This window comes from Oculina patagonica, chromosome 7 (genome assembly GCF_052425735.1).
Source record: "Oculina patagonica isolate OP01 chromosome 7, crgOcupat, whole genome shotgun sequence".
NCBI classification, from domain to species: Eukaryota; Metazoa; Cnidaria; class Anthozoa; order Scleractinia; family Oculinidae; genus Oculina; species Oculina patagonica.
In genome coordinates, this window is record NC_135764.1 from 18,563,209 (window position 1) to 18,575,832 (window position 12,624).

The window sequence follows — 12,624 nt, forward strand, 5'->3', positions numbered from 1 at the left end:
ATTTTGTGTCTTTGAGGGGGTCTTATCTGAGGGTCGGCAATATCTCAAAAACTGAGAAACCTCAGCAGCCGCAAACATTATCGCACTTAATCTTTACAGGCAGGTTGTTAGTGAAAATGTAAAGGAAAAATTCAAGTTCGATCTTTTCCTTGGTTTTCCCAAATAAAGACACTACATTTGGTCACACAAAACTAATTTTAGAAGCGTCAGATATAAAAATATAAGTGATTGCTTCAGTGATCTTTAACAATACATTTTGGTCAGGTTTTACTGTTTAATCACGGTTTAATTATAATCGCTATTTCTCTTCGTTTAATGTAGCATCGAAACCTCATAAAATTAAGCAAATTGTAGTTTGTAAGAAAAAGTTAGCTGTGTATTCTTCCAAACTTCATGTGTAATCTAGGATTGTCTATTCATAAGTTTCGGAGATCATGCAGCATGGCAAACTTGTGATCATGTGCACGCAATAAATCAGTATTATATATCGATCTCAAAACATAGTAACTATAGTTACCAGTGATATTTTAAAACTTGAATGCGCTAAAGAAAAAACTAATCGAATACGTCAAGGACATTTTACCGGGATTATACTAAGCTTATAACACACACAAATATTGAGTGGGAAAAAGTGCAAGTCTAATTTTCAGTTAATAATCTTTTCCACATGATACGTCAGTTAAACCTTTACCAAGTTGTTTTATTTGGATATATTCCACAGTTTTGTGTTTTGTTCTTGAGGTTTTGTGGTATTCAGTTTGCTTGGTCGCCATTCTCTCCAAAGCTTTTTTCTGTCAATACAAGATCCTTTGTTTATCGGTTTGCTTGGAGGCCAGGTTCGTAATTTAATGGCTAGTTCCTTCATAACCAACATTGTAAACTGCGGTCGTTTATTTCTCGTGGGAATATTTCTTCTCGTCTTCCTTTAATAAAACGAGCATTTCCCAAAGTGGTGGCATTTATTTCGTTCCTGGGTCAACTGATAGTCGCTCAAAACGCAACCCATTTCATTAATCGCTCAAAGTTTCTAGACTTGATCAGGGCTACTGACTTCACCTTTCCTCTCGAGTATCAACGTACTGTTATTCACTGGAACTGGCTAAATTTCAAGAACAAAATTGAACAGACTAAGAAGATTCTAATGTAATTAAAAAAGAAAGGTATTTTATAAATGAGCCTTACGGTGGATCTCATGCATTTTGTCAAAGGCAATTGTTGAACCGACAAAGTCGCCAAATTTCAAAACTGAAATATTTTCCTCTCCCACAGCACAATTCCAAATACAAGTAATCCCACACAAAGTAAAAACAAAACCATACCTCGGTTACAGAAGCTATTTCATGCACTTGTCTACTGATGTTCAGACTGGAATGGCCAACTGAAAACGTCTACAATTTTTAGTTACTGTTACTAGTGTTGCTTCGATGTTGTTCCTCAGTAAAAAAAATGACTTTAGGCTCGATTGTTTCATTCACTTAGTTTTAAGTGAGCTCTTTTAAAGATGTGGAAATATATTGAGTGTTAACATAATTTTATGCTGCGGAGTTGTTTTTAACTTTTTTAGCTCATAGGTCAATATTAGCATCCGCAAAGACTGATGTAAAATTCACGGCTACAAAAATAAATTGAACTTTTGAATTTTTTTTAAGGACTTCCGTTGTGGGACAATATACAGTTTGAAAATCCGATTTGCATAAATAGTTTGGTGAATTACAAAGGAAACAGCTCTTACTGCCCTGAACCAAAAATATCGTGTTTCCTGAGTGTGATGTCAGACAGCATCTTTCTTCCTAGAGTCTCTATAAAAGGGAATTGAATTTGCTTTGTGGTCCCAGAAAAAGACTTCTGGTGTCTTACCTCTCATTATTTTATCCAAAGTAAACTATGCTATTCTCCAATATTAAAGAAGAACGTTCAAACAAGGTCACGTGTCTAACAGGCCCAGTGTGATTGGTTATCAGGACAAATTGATTTCTGCTTCTGGAAAATCTGTTCTCTAGGCTATCAATTCTCGTGCACTTTGTAACTTTTCATTCAAAACAAATTGTTAAAAAAAGTGGCCTTTGCCCACAAGAAAAGCACTATATTACTTTATTAAGAAAACAAGAGCCTGGCAAATTTGTTTTACGATTACGTTTAAAGAATGTGATCTGTATTCGTATTGCTTATTAACTCTTATGATTCAATACTACTACCGAAAAATAGAAGCTTGGCAAAAATAAAATAGAGTGATTTTACTAAACCAGTGAATGAGGTATTGCACTTTTAGATACTATTAGACACTAATAATTCTATCGTTTTCTGATGTTTAGTTTTGACTATTACGCACTAACTGATATTGATATAGATATTGATTCACGGGTTAAATGAAATTACTTTAACAAAAGACAGTGTCTCCTCAAATTTCCCCTTATGATATTCGGGTCCCTTTACAGAAATTGTTCTACTTTGGTTGTTACTTGCACTATTTAAAAAGCTAGTTATCCATTGGACTGCAATGTAATCAGCTTACTGCAGCTTACTGACTGATTAAAAGAGCTACGTCACAGAAAATGGCCATTCATTTTTTCAACTTTTTCGTTCGTTTGCAATCCGTCTTTTAAAATTAAAAGATTAAAATCTTTGTCATTTGTAACGATCCTTTTTTATTTTTGTTTTGTTTTTACTTCTTTGGAGTTTGTCTACCTTTCAAAACTTTATTTTTAAGGTTTCCTTCAAATTAAAAGAAATTCTGTGCATTAAAAAAACGACTTCAAATAACGGAACATAGCTCCTTTAACCTCGGTCAAGCTTTTAGAATAATTTGAACTCAGCTGTCATTATTTCGACTCTTTCTGTGCCAGCGACATACAAATTGGCACTAAAGGAGAACTGTATGAAGGCAAAACTACTTTCTTTACTTGCAGCATTCCCTCATTAACGTTTTTGGAAGGAATGTAAACAATTCCACGTTGGCTATAATCGAAAATTTCATCTTCACTGTAGCTGGAATAATCATCCTCATCTGTAAGGAACGGAATGGTGTCTGCCTGAGATGGAAGATACTCGTGCTCGGCCGACGGCTGAATCATTACGAATAGCAGACAGGTTAGTACACTGACAAGGCCGAACAGACGGAAGGCAACGTTGGTGTCAAAACCCTGGATTAAAATCCCGCCAACGATCCCTCCAATACTACCTCCTACACCCAAATACAACCCCTGGAGTAGAAACAGCCCCGTAGGGAAGGTAGATCTCGGCGTGTAGTTGGTTATGTACAACAGGAATGCTGACCAAGCCGTGGAATGGGAGATTCCTTGCAAAAGCTCGACCGGTGGGGTAACCCATGCGGAATCAGGGGTGCTCAGCCAAGAGTAGATCAGAAATCGTAGGGCATACGAGGCAAGGCCGAGGTACACCATTCCGATATATCCCATATACGTCATTAGGATTGGAGCCGACAGGGACATGATTGTGTCGGAAAGATACTGACTGACAACCGTCAAGCCTACCACGAGATCTGAGCCACCTATGTCCACAATATTCCAATAAACAAAATTAAACAAAACCCCTCGAAGCATCCCCATGATAAATACAATAAATACAAACGTGACGTTGCCTACTGATGTTAGTTGCCGCAATGATTCCTTGATTTCGAAGCTGCGACGGCGCCTTCTGTATGTGAAATCAAATTTGATCGAGATTGCTATGGCGACGGTCATGAGTAGTGTGAAGATAATGAAGGCAATATGGTAATTTGCGTATTCAACGTCACAGATTGTTATTTTAGGTGCAAAACGGAGAGTTAAACCTGTGGCGAAAGCAATGAGTCCAATACCTATAGAACTGTAGATACTGTTGTTAATCACGTTCTGATACAGAACCCCCAAATGTTCCAAGAAAGTTCCATCGAAATGAGTGTTCAGATCATCTGTTGGCGACTGGAGAATTTCCCCTGCGAATACAATAAAAAGCAACTCTGTGAATATTGCATCAGAATACGGGTTCTTTCTGCTGTTGTGGTAGGGCGCACCTCGGGATTTAAAATCAAAAGGTCTACGTTGACTTGTTTCAGCTTTGGTGTTGGTCACGACCTGGAATTTCATTCCCGACATACTAAAACTATTGACAAACGGCTCTTTCAATGCAGCAATTCGTGAATGTCCTGATGCGGCTCTTTTCGTGTCAGGCTGTTGAACATTTCTTTTGGAAGTCTTTCTGTGCGCTCTCTGTCCCTGGACACTGCGACCATTTGGCTCCCGTTCCTGCAACTCGTTAGGTTCCTGATATGAAAACAGGCGATCTTTTTCAAGTGAAATATTCTCTGACGGTTCTAACTTTCTCCCTTCGTGATTTGTCAAAGAATCTTCATCTGAAAGGCTAAGCTCTGATGTAGAATTTCCTTTATAAGGGCACTGATCACTTGCAGACGAATGCGGCACAAATATAAGTGGAATGGTAAAAGCAATCCAGCTTACTAGCGAGGCGACAAGTATAATTTTTCTTATTTTATACTTATTAGACACAAAGCTCCACATCGGAGCACACAGGAGCGCGATAAGGGGCCGAATTCCTCCGAGGATTCCGATTTGCCACGGGTCCATTCCAACTGCTCGGTAGTACAAGTTCAGAAATGGAAAGAGAGAGCCCAGTGCACCATAGAAAAAGTAATAATATGCTGTCGGCAGCCATGTTTTCAACTGCTCCTTGTTTACTTTCCAGTGTCCGCCTTTTAGAATTTTTCCCATCTTAAAATATTTTGAAGAGAAAATTACAACTGCAGCGAGACTTGGCAAGTCATTTTCAGTTTCTTTTGACTGCAGATTTCCGTTAATATATTCTTGGTTGAAGCTCACAGCTTTACTCCTGATGTATTAGTCAAGAAATCCCCATAAGCTGTAAGCTCAGTCTAGAACGATTGCGTTGATTTCCAGGTGCGAAACATCCCATGCGTCAAAAGACCCTACTCACAATCCAAATTTCCTTCCATCACGGCATTTTTTTTAAAAAAACTTTTTCTTGGTTGTTCAAGTCAAAGTACCAAATCTCCAAAATACAAGAAGCGCAAAGAATATATTTTTTTCAAGAAACAACCACACTGCAAATGGTCACCGGATTTTTCCTTGATTGCTTTGGTTGCTAGGATTGAGAAATTAACATAACTAAACGTCGAGTGACAGGACCGGATATTAGCCTTTAATTTAAATCTTTGTTTAAAATTTCTCTTATAATCATTTTCAGTCTAAGAAAGGTTGGATATCGTAACTGCACTTGTAGTCAGCACAGAAATTATAAAATGTGGTAGGATTTTATTCTTACATTAAAAAGCTAGCGTTATTTGTATCGAAATAAAGTGGGGTGAATGTGTCGGATGCAAATTTTTGGACGCCTGTATAAATAAGAGACCGAAGAAACTGTCCAATTGCTTTGCAATGGAGCTATTAGAAAAACATTTTACCCCAAAAATGCTTTCTCTGTTTGCTTTTGCTAGTTTATCAGTTTATGTGCTATGAGCTATTTTTACTTTTGTTTTCAAATCATGAATCGAACGAGGAGTTACGTGCGCGACGAGATACTCAACCACGCGAGCGTACTATTGGTTCATCTTTAAATATTTGTAATGGGTTTTGCTTTGTCAAAAAAATCCTGACTCGAAAATCCTAACTCGAAAATCCAACTCGAAATCCAACTCGAAATCCTAACACGAAAATCCAACTCGAAATCCAACTCGAAAATCCAACTCGAAATCCGTATATCTAGGTCTCTAGCGGCCTAGGAAGGGTATTGAAGGTCACGCATTCTGATTGGATTAAAACTAGGCGCATCATAATGCATCTTCCATCAGCCACTTAAAATTGCCAGGATGGGCGAAGGGGCATGGGACGGAAAAAGAGCTTTCTTCTAATGGCTTTAGTCAATACGGCTCATCTCTCGTCAGCCACTTAAAGGGACCGTGTCACGGATTTTAGATAAATTTAAACATAGGACATGACCATCAAGTTCGTTTAAATATATAAAATAACCTCTTAAAACAGTGAAGGAATATTTAAAAAACACACCAAATGCAAAAGAAGGTACGGATGGCCAAAAGTGTCGAAGATTGAAACGGATTGCGATATGGGTTTTTGAAATATGGTCCGGCGGAACAGTTTTCGAAGTTAATCTCGCCTGCTTGTAACTTTAAATTATATCGCCCGGGAGAAACATTTGGCTGCAATGAAGCTGTGGTTTTGTTATTTAGAATCATAGAATTAATTTCTTTGTAAACATTTAGTTTCATAGCGAAGATTTGGAAATATTTAGTAACATAAAATCAACTAAGCTAGCGGTGACACAGTCCCTTTAAGAAGAGGGATTTTTAATACCATGCATAATAAAGTCTCATACATTTCGGAAAGGGGTGTGCCGCGAAGGTTCTTAATCCCTGACCCTATTTAAGGATAAAGAAAGCGAATATTAATACTCTTTTTAAGGCACAAAACCGAAAGATGACCCCCTATTCAAGGGGAGGAGAAGCGTTCCGTGACGACCCAAATAACGGCAAACCACGCACGACAAAACACAAACCTTTATAAAATCGCTTTCCTAATATACTTGAACGGTTAGTTCAGTTTTAAGGTGGCTCGACACAGTTTTCTTCTGGGCCATAGCTATTTGCAATTGGCCTTTAAACGATCTTCCCTGACTCGGATCGATATGAAAATTACACCATATATTGGTTTTAGATTGAAGTTTACTTTGATGTATATTTTAAGGTAATTGATATTTCCATGGCAACGATAAACAGAAAACCACCAAATCAGTAAAACCTGATTTTTGCGTGAATCAGATTTGCCGCTTAAAAAATAATATCAGCATCTTAAACTATGATGTACTGCAAATAAAATATTCAAGAATTAGAAAATTCTGTATGTTTGATTTCGAATAAATCGCAAAAATGTTTCAAATTGTACTTTTTGCGTAGCGATAATAAATGAGCCGAGACACAAACACTACGTATACGAAGTTAATCTCAAATAACGCCACAATGTGTATTAAAGTAATCTTTCGAAGTCGTGAAAGTTTTGTTGAGTTTCCACAACGCAATTCTGAGAATTTTGTTTTTTTCTTTCGGCCACTCGTTTTGTAATTTTCAGATAATTGTCGGTTTTAAGCGCTTTATGAATAATCTATAAAACGGCTCGATAGATTTTCTTTAAACTTTCAGCACGGAAGCTCGATTATGTAAACAAATTAATCGCAAAATTTTATTCTCATTGATTCACTGGAACTTTTTTACATTTAACGATAAAGTAGGCCTTCGAGTGAACGAAAATCTTGCGTTACAATTTACGGATTATAAAATCATGCAAAAGATAAATCATAATGTCAAGGGAACAAAAGAACAGAACACTTCAACGAAATGTATTCAAAGGAAATGTATTCGTAATAACTAATCTCGGTGGAATGTAGTAGAGTTGAATTATCTAGCAAATTTTGCAATTTGCAAATTTACAAATTTTTTACAAATTTTTCAATTTGCAAATTTTGCAATTTGCAAAGCGTGATTTGTCATTCAAACTGCAAAGTTCTCATCCACCCAGCGCATGCACACAACTAATTGTTCTTTTGTTAGAAATGTCCGCTGTCTCGTCTGCCATAGGGCCTGATTACATGAGCCGGGCTGGCTCGGTTTGCCGAGATGACTTTCAGCCCGGTATTACATGAGCCCGGTTAGCCGGGCTGGCCCGGTTTGCCGAGATGACTTTCAGCCCGGTTTTAGCATAAATGATCAGAGCACGAATGATCTTAATCACCTTTTTCCGGCAATAAAAAAATTATTTGGTGGTTAATTTTTTGCACTTATGCATCTGGATGGGTTACTTTACCTCTGCATCCTATTTAGAAGGAGTTGCATTGATTTTTTCGTTGGATTTTGTGCTCAGAAGAGAAATTTAATGCTGGCCCGCTTAGCCGGGCTGGCCCGGTGAACGCGATTACATGAACAATTTTCATCCCGGCTAGCCGAGATCCCGGCATCGCGATACCGGGATCTCGGCTAACCGGGCTGGCCCGGTTGTCATGTAATCGCGAAGTTGATTGTTGTTGCGTTTAATAGACGTGCCGAGATCTCTGCAAACCGAGCCAGCCCGGCTCATGTAATCAGGCCCATAATGGTAAAGAAAGTAGCGTTCTGTATGTTCTCGGATATTTCGCGCAACATACATAGAGCTATTGCCTTCAGTATTTCAGTTTGAATGAGTGGAGAGGTGTATTTATCGTCTTTGCGCCTTAACCAGTCCACATTTTTTGAGTTCTCTTTGGCACGCAGTTTTAGCAACTGGTCGAAATTAGAATTCTCTTCGTAGCACTGACCACACGCATTTTCGATGCGTAGATGTAGCGAAACATTTGCTGGTTTCAAGATACAGAGACAGTCGGTTTTCTATTTTGTAATTGATGTTGCAAGTGTTACACTCTCTTCAATGTGCATTGGTTTGCTGTGACAGTGTAGAAAGTAAATAATTCGCAATTTGCATAAATCACAAACAACTCTTGGAGAACGCTCAAAATAGTATTTCCAAGCCTCTAGATTTCAAAATTTTCTGTGGGGTGCACCCCCCCCCCAGACCCCCCTAGCGGCTCGCGCCTCCAGCGCTCGCGTGCCCCCCACTTATTTTACCCTTGCCACGGCACTGACAGGTATAATTACGAAAAAGTGTATAAGTAAAAAGAATTCATCGTATACATATGACCATTGAAAGACGAGCCCAAGTAGCGGCTGCGAAGGAGACTAAATAGAATGTAGATAGGGTCAATAATTTTTCCAAATGGCCACAATTATAGCTACAACCATTTACTAGCACGAAAATAGTAACGAAAACACTTCTATGCAGTTCCCATTTCACCTGCCGACCCGCCCTGGTAATTTCCATTGGCATGTTCGCTATTTCACCATTGATATTTTCGTGTGGGAAGGAAATTGCTGGAACCTCGCAGCCCAAGAAATCACACAGCGGTTTCCATCCTTGCTTCACTTTATACACCAACAGTTTGTCAGCAGAAACTGTGGACTTTACACGGTGATTGTGGATACGATATCTCTTTCTGAACACATAGGTGGATTTAGTATTCCGAGAACCAAAGACAGCATCAATGTAGGAATCCGCAACGTAATAAATCTTTCTCGCCGTTGGCGACAACATGGATATTATGTGAGATCTTGCTGCTTCTGCTTTTTCAAGTTGATTGACATGACTTTTCACCCACGAATCCTCTTCTCGTTGGCTTAGAATAACTTTACAGTCAGGAAAGGCTTCCAGTATTTCATCCCAGAAAAAGGTTCCAGGTATATCAACAACTGCATCAGCATTCTGATAAACTCGCTTCACATCTGGCTCGACGCCATTTTGGAAAACATCGACCCAGTGATCCAGAAAGTCAAACGTTTGTTCTTCCCAATCAAGCACCGTAAATCCAAGATAGCGCAGAGCTTTGGTGATTGATTTTGTACCAGTTTTTCCCAGTCCTGCACAAACCACCTTCATGTCTAGTTACTTTCAATTTGCAAAGATATAGCGTGTTGGTTCACCGGCCGCGTTTATTGCGAATAATGTTTCCATTGTTCTGTCACGGTAGTTAAATAAGTGCAGTTACGACACAAGACTCACACCTGTCACACTTCTATTGTTGTCACTTAATCGACTGAATGATTTTTCCTGTTGAGCAGTGCTTCAAATGTTAATCTGGTAGCCTGCGAGCAAGCTCCTCCGTATTTGATATTCGTTGGCTGTTCACAACCCTTTATTTTTCTTCGTTCGTAAACGCGGTAAAAGAAAACTGGACGCCACCACAATAGAGAAGCTATCAGTGGACAGTCTATGATGTTCGACAAGGTGTTGACGCTAACGCTCCCCCCCCCCCCCCATTTCCCCGGAGATGCTAAACACTTTGATGTAAAGTCGTAATGTCCAGTCACTATCCAGTCCCACTGATAACATAACCTAAAATAAAATTACAACAGACTACTGTAACATAGTTGTTGAACACTTTGAATCTCTGCCAGGGCCAACTGAACAATGAAAAGGTAGCGGACCTGGGGGTTTAGTCAGCAAATTGTTGAGAATAAACAACTAAAAAAGTAGGGCTGATACTCTTGGTATTTAAATGTCAACGTTTTTTATTCAGTGGAGATCATTCCCTGAAGAAGTCAGGCCGTGCATGACGAAATATTTAAAATTAAAGTCTATCAGCCCTAACGTATAGTCAGGGTTACTTGTTTTAGTTGAAACATAACATGTAACATAGTTGCCGGGTCTAACAAAACCCCCATGTTCCTTTCTTACCGCACAGTTAATCTATAAATATCGCAGTACACACTGTACCAAGAAATGTGACTCGGTGCACAAATGTCTCTATTTTGATTTATTTTTATTCTTAAGATGTAGAAGAAATAAAGTAAATAGCCCTTTTAAAAATGAACCATTTAGTATTCACAGTCAAGATTCTGAATACATCACTATAATAGCCACTACTGTCTCGAATCTGTTTCGTTTTTACCACAACCTATTTTTCAACAAATTGTAATGACACTTCCGAAAAAATTGTAGATATGGTCAATAATTTTTTCAAATGGCCATAATTATAGCTACAACCATTATAAATACACAAAAAGTTAACAAAACCATTCTCTGCAGTTCCCATTTCACCTGCCGACCCGCCCTGGTAATTTCCATTGGCATGTTCGCTATTTCACCATTGATATTTTCATGTGGGAAGGGTATTGCTGGAACCTCGCAGCCCAAAAAATCACACAATGGTTTCCATCCTTGTTTAACGTTATACACCAACAGTTTGTCAGCGGGAACAGTGGACCTTACATGGTGATTGTGGATACGGTATCTCTTTCTGATAACATAGGTGGATTTGGGATTACGAGAGCCAAAAAGAGCATCAACTTGGGAATTCGCAACGTAATAGAGCTTTCTCGCCGTTGGCGATAACATGGATATTATGTGAGATCTTGTAGCTTCTACTTTTTCACGTTGATTCACATGACTTTTCACCCACGAATCCTCTTCTCTTATACTTAGTATAACTTTACAATCAGGAAAAGCTTCCAGTATTTCATCCCAGAAAAAGTTTCCAGGTATATCAACAACTGCATCAGCATTCTGATAAACTCGCTTGACATCTGGCTGGACGCCATTTTGGAAAACATCGACCCAGTGATCCAGAAAGTCAAAGGTTTGTTCTTCCCAGTCAAACACCGTAAATCCAAGATGGCGCAGAGCTTTGGTGATTGATTTTGTACCAGTTTTGTTCATTCCTGCACAAATCACCTTCATGACTAGCGACTTTCAATTTGCAAAGATGTAGCGAGCTATTGCGTGTTGCGATCACCGTCTCAGTTGCACTTTGCACTTATTTCCACTGTTTACTTGTCACGCTAGAGCAAACAAACAAACTCCCTCACATCTCTATTGTTTCCACTTTGTTAGTTGAATGATTCTAAGCGTTGACGTCATGACGAGTACACTAATTCCATCAGGTGGTGTCTCTTGCTATCTATCTAATCTGCGATTAGGGAGGGAGGGCATGATCAATAGAACGAAATAGGACTAACAACAGGAATAAATGTTTCACAAACAGGTAAAAACAAAGGATAGAAGATGACGTGCTTCAGTATGGCCATCCACGCTGGTATGCAAAAAAATGCCCGCACGTGTAGCCAACATAGCTCCCTGTATTACACAGGTTACACTTAAACTGGTGCACTACGCACTGCTGGTTAACAAGCTGTGGTTTGGTCTCACACTCTTGAAGGTCCTGGCCAATTTTCCGACTGACAAATACGGGCAACTGTGGTTGCTAAGGTCGTTCAACTGTGTCTTTACAATGTTTGCGGAGTCTTGGCCCTTAAAGGGTATCCATACACTCGGGGGCTACTCGGGTCTGTGTGGTCGGCCTGTGTAAACAATCACGAGATAGCGTTTTACCTTGTATGCTCGCTCGCGAGAAGTATCGCATATCATCGCATATCATGGATGTCACGCTACAAGATAAGGCAACTTTTGTTCGATACAGAAGTTGTCTTTTATTTACCGATACGATAGTTTTATTGACAAACCTTTTTGAAAACGTCATTCATTCACTTCTGCATGCATTGCGTCCTGTTTGTTCCCAAGTGAGGAAAATAAGTTTGCCTAGTATGCTTCTTTTTGCCATTATAAACCCAAATATGTGGTTTATTTCTCTTCTGCGCTTATTCGAGGAATTCCGTTTAACTAAAAAAAAAAAAAACAATACAAAACAACTCTAAAACAGTATTGGGAATTTCATTTCATCAAAAGCGATGTTCTCAGTCAAATTGATTATATTTCACCCCTCGCCCATTGGGTTCTCTTTTCAGAATTCTTGTAATACGTGCCGGCACAAACGCCCTTCTTTTTTCCAGTTACTTGTGCAAGCAGTCTGTTTTTTCTATTTACTTCGACAAATTACTTTAACAAGCGCGACAGTTCTATCGGAACATGACCAGCAAGCTTCCAAATTTTAAATAAGCGCCGCATTTGTGGTGCGAAAATTGTATAAGCGCCACGGGTTTTTTGTTAGTTTTTGGAATGAATCGATCGTAGGTTCTGTTGATCACAGCCGTCTACTAAC

At 39.0% G+C, this 12,624-nt stretch overlaps 2 protein-coding genes and 1 pseudogene across 2 annotated transcripts; all 3 read right to left on the reverse strand.

Annotated features, from left to right (window-relative positions):
• Nucleotides 1–341: 341 nt before the first annotated feature.
• Nucleotides 342–5,064, reverse strand: LOC144660089 (major facilitator superfamily domain-containing protein 6-like). Its single transcript, XM_078520647.1, has 2 exons — nucleotides 1,320–5,064; nucleotides 342–1,099 (listed from the first exon to the last, which is right to left on the reverse strand). Exon 1 carries the CDS (start codon nucleotides 4,725–4,727, stop codon nucleotides 2,820–2,822), a length of 1,908 nt encoding a protein of 635 aa, XP_078376773.1. The 5' UTR covers nucleotides 4,728–5,064; the 3' UTR covers nucleotides 342–1,099; nucleotides 1,320–2,819.
• Nucleotides 5,065–7,318: 2,254 nt separating this feature from the next.
• LOC144660301 (uncharacterized) lies at nucleotides 7,319–9,555 on the reverse strand (annotated as a pseudogene).
• Nucleotides 9,556–10,169: 614 nt separating this feature from the next.
• LOC144661160 (uncharacterized) lies at nucleotides 10,170–11,482 on the reverse strand. Its single transcript, XM_078521866.1, has one exon. It carries the CDS (start codon nucleotides 11,304–11,306, stop codon nucleotides 10,587–10,589), a length of 720 nt encoding a protein of 239 aa, XP_078377992.1. The 5' UTR covers nucleotides 11,307–11,482; the 3' UTR covers nucleotides 10,170–10,586.
• Nucleotides 11,483–12,624: the final 1,142 nt, after the last annotated feature.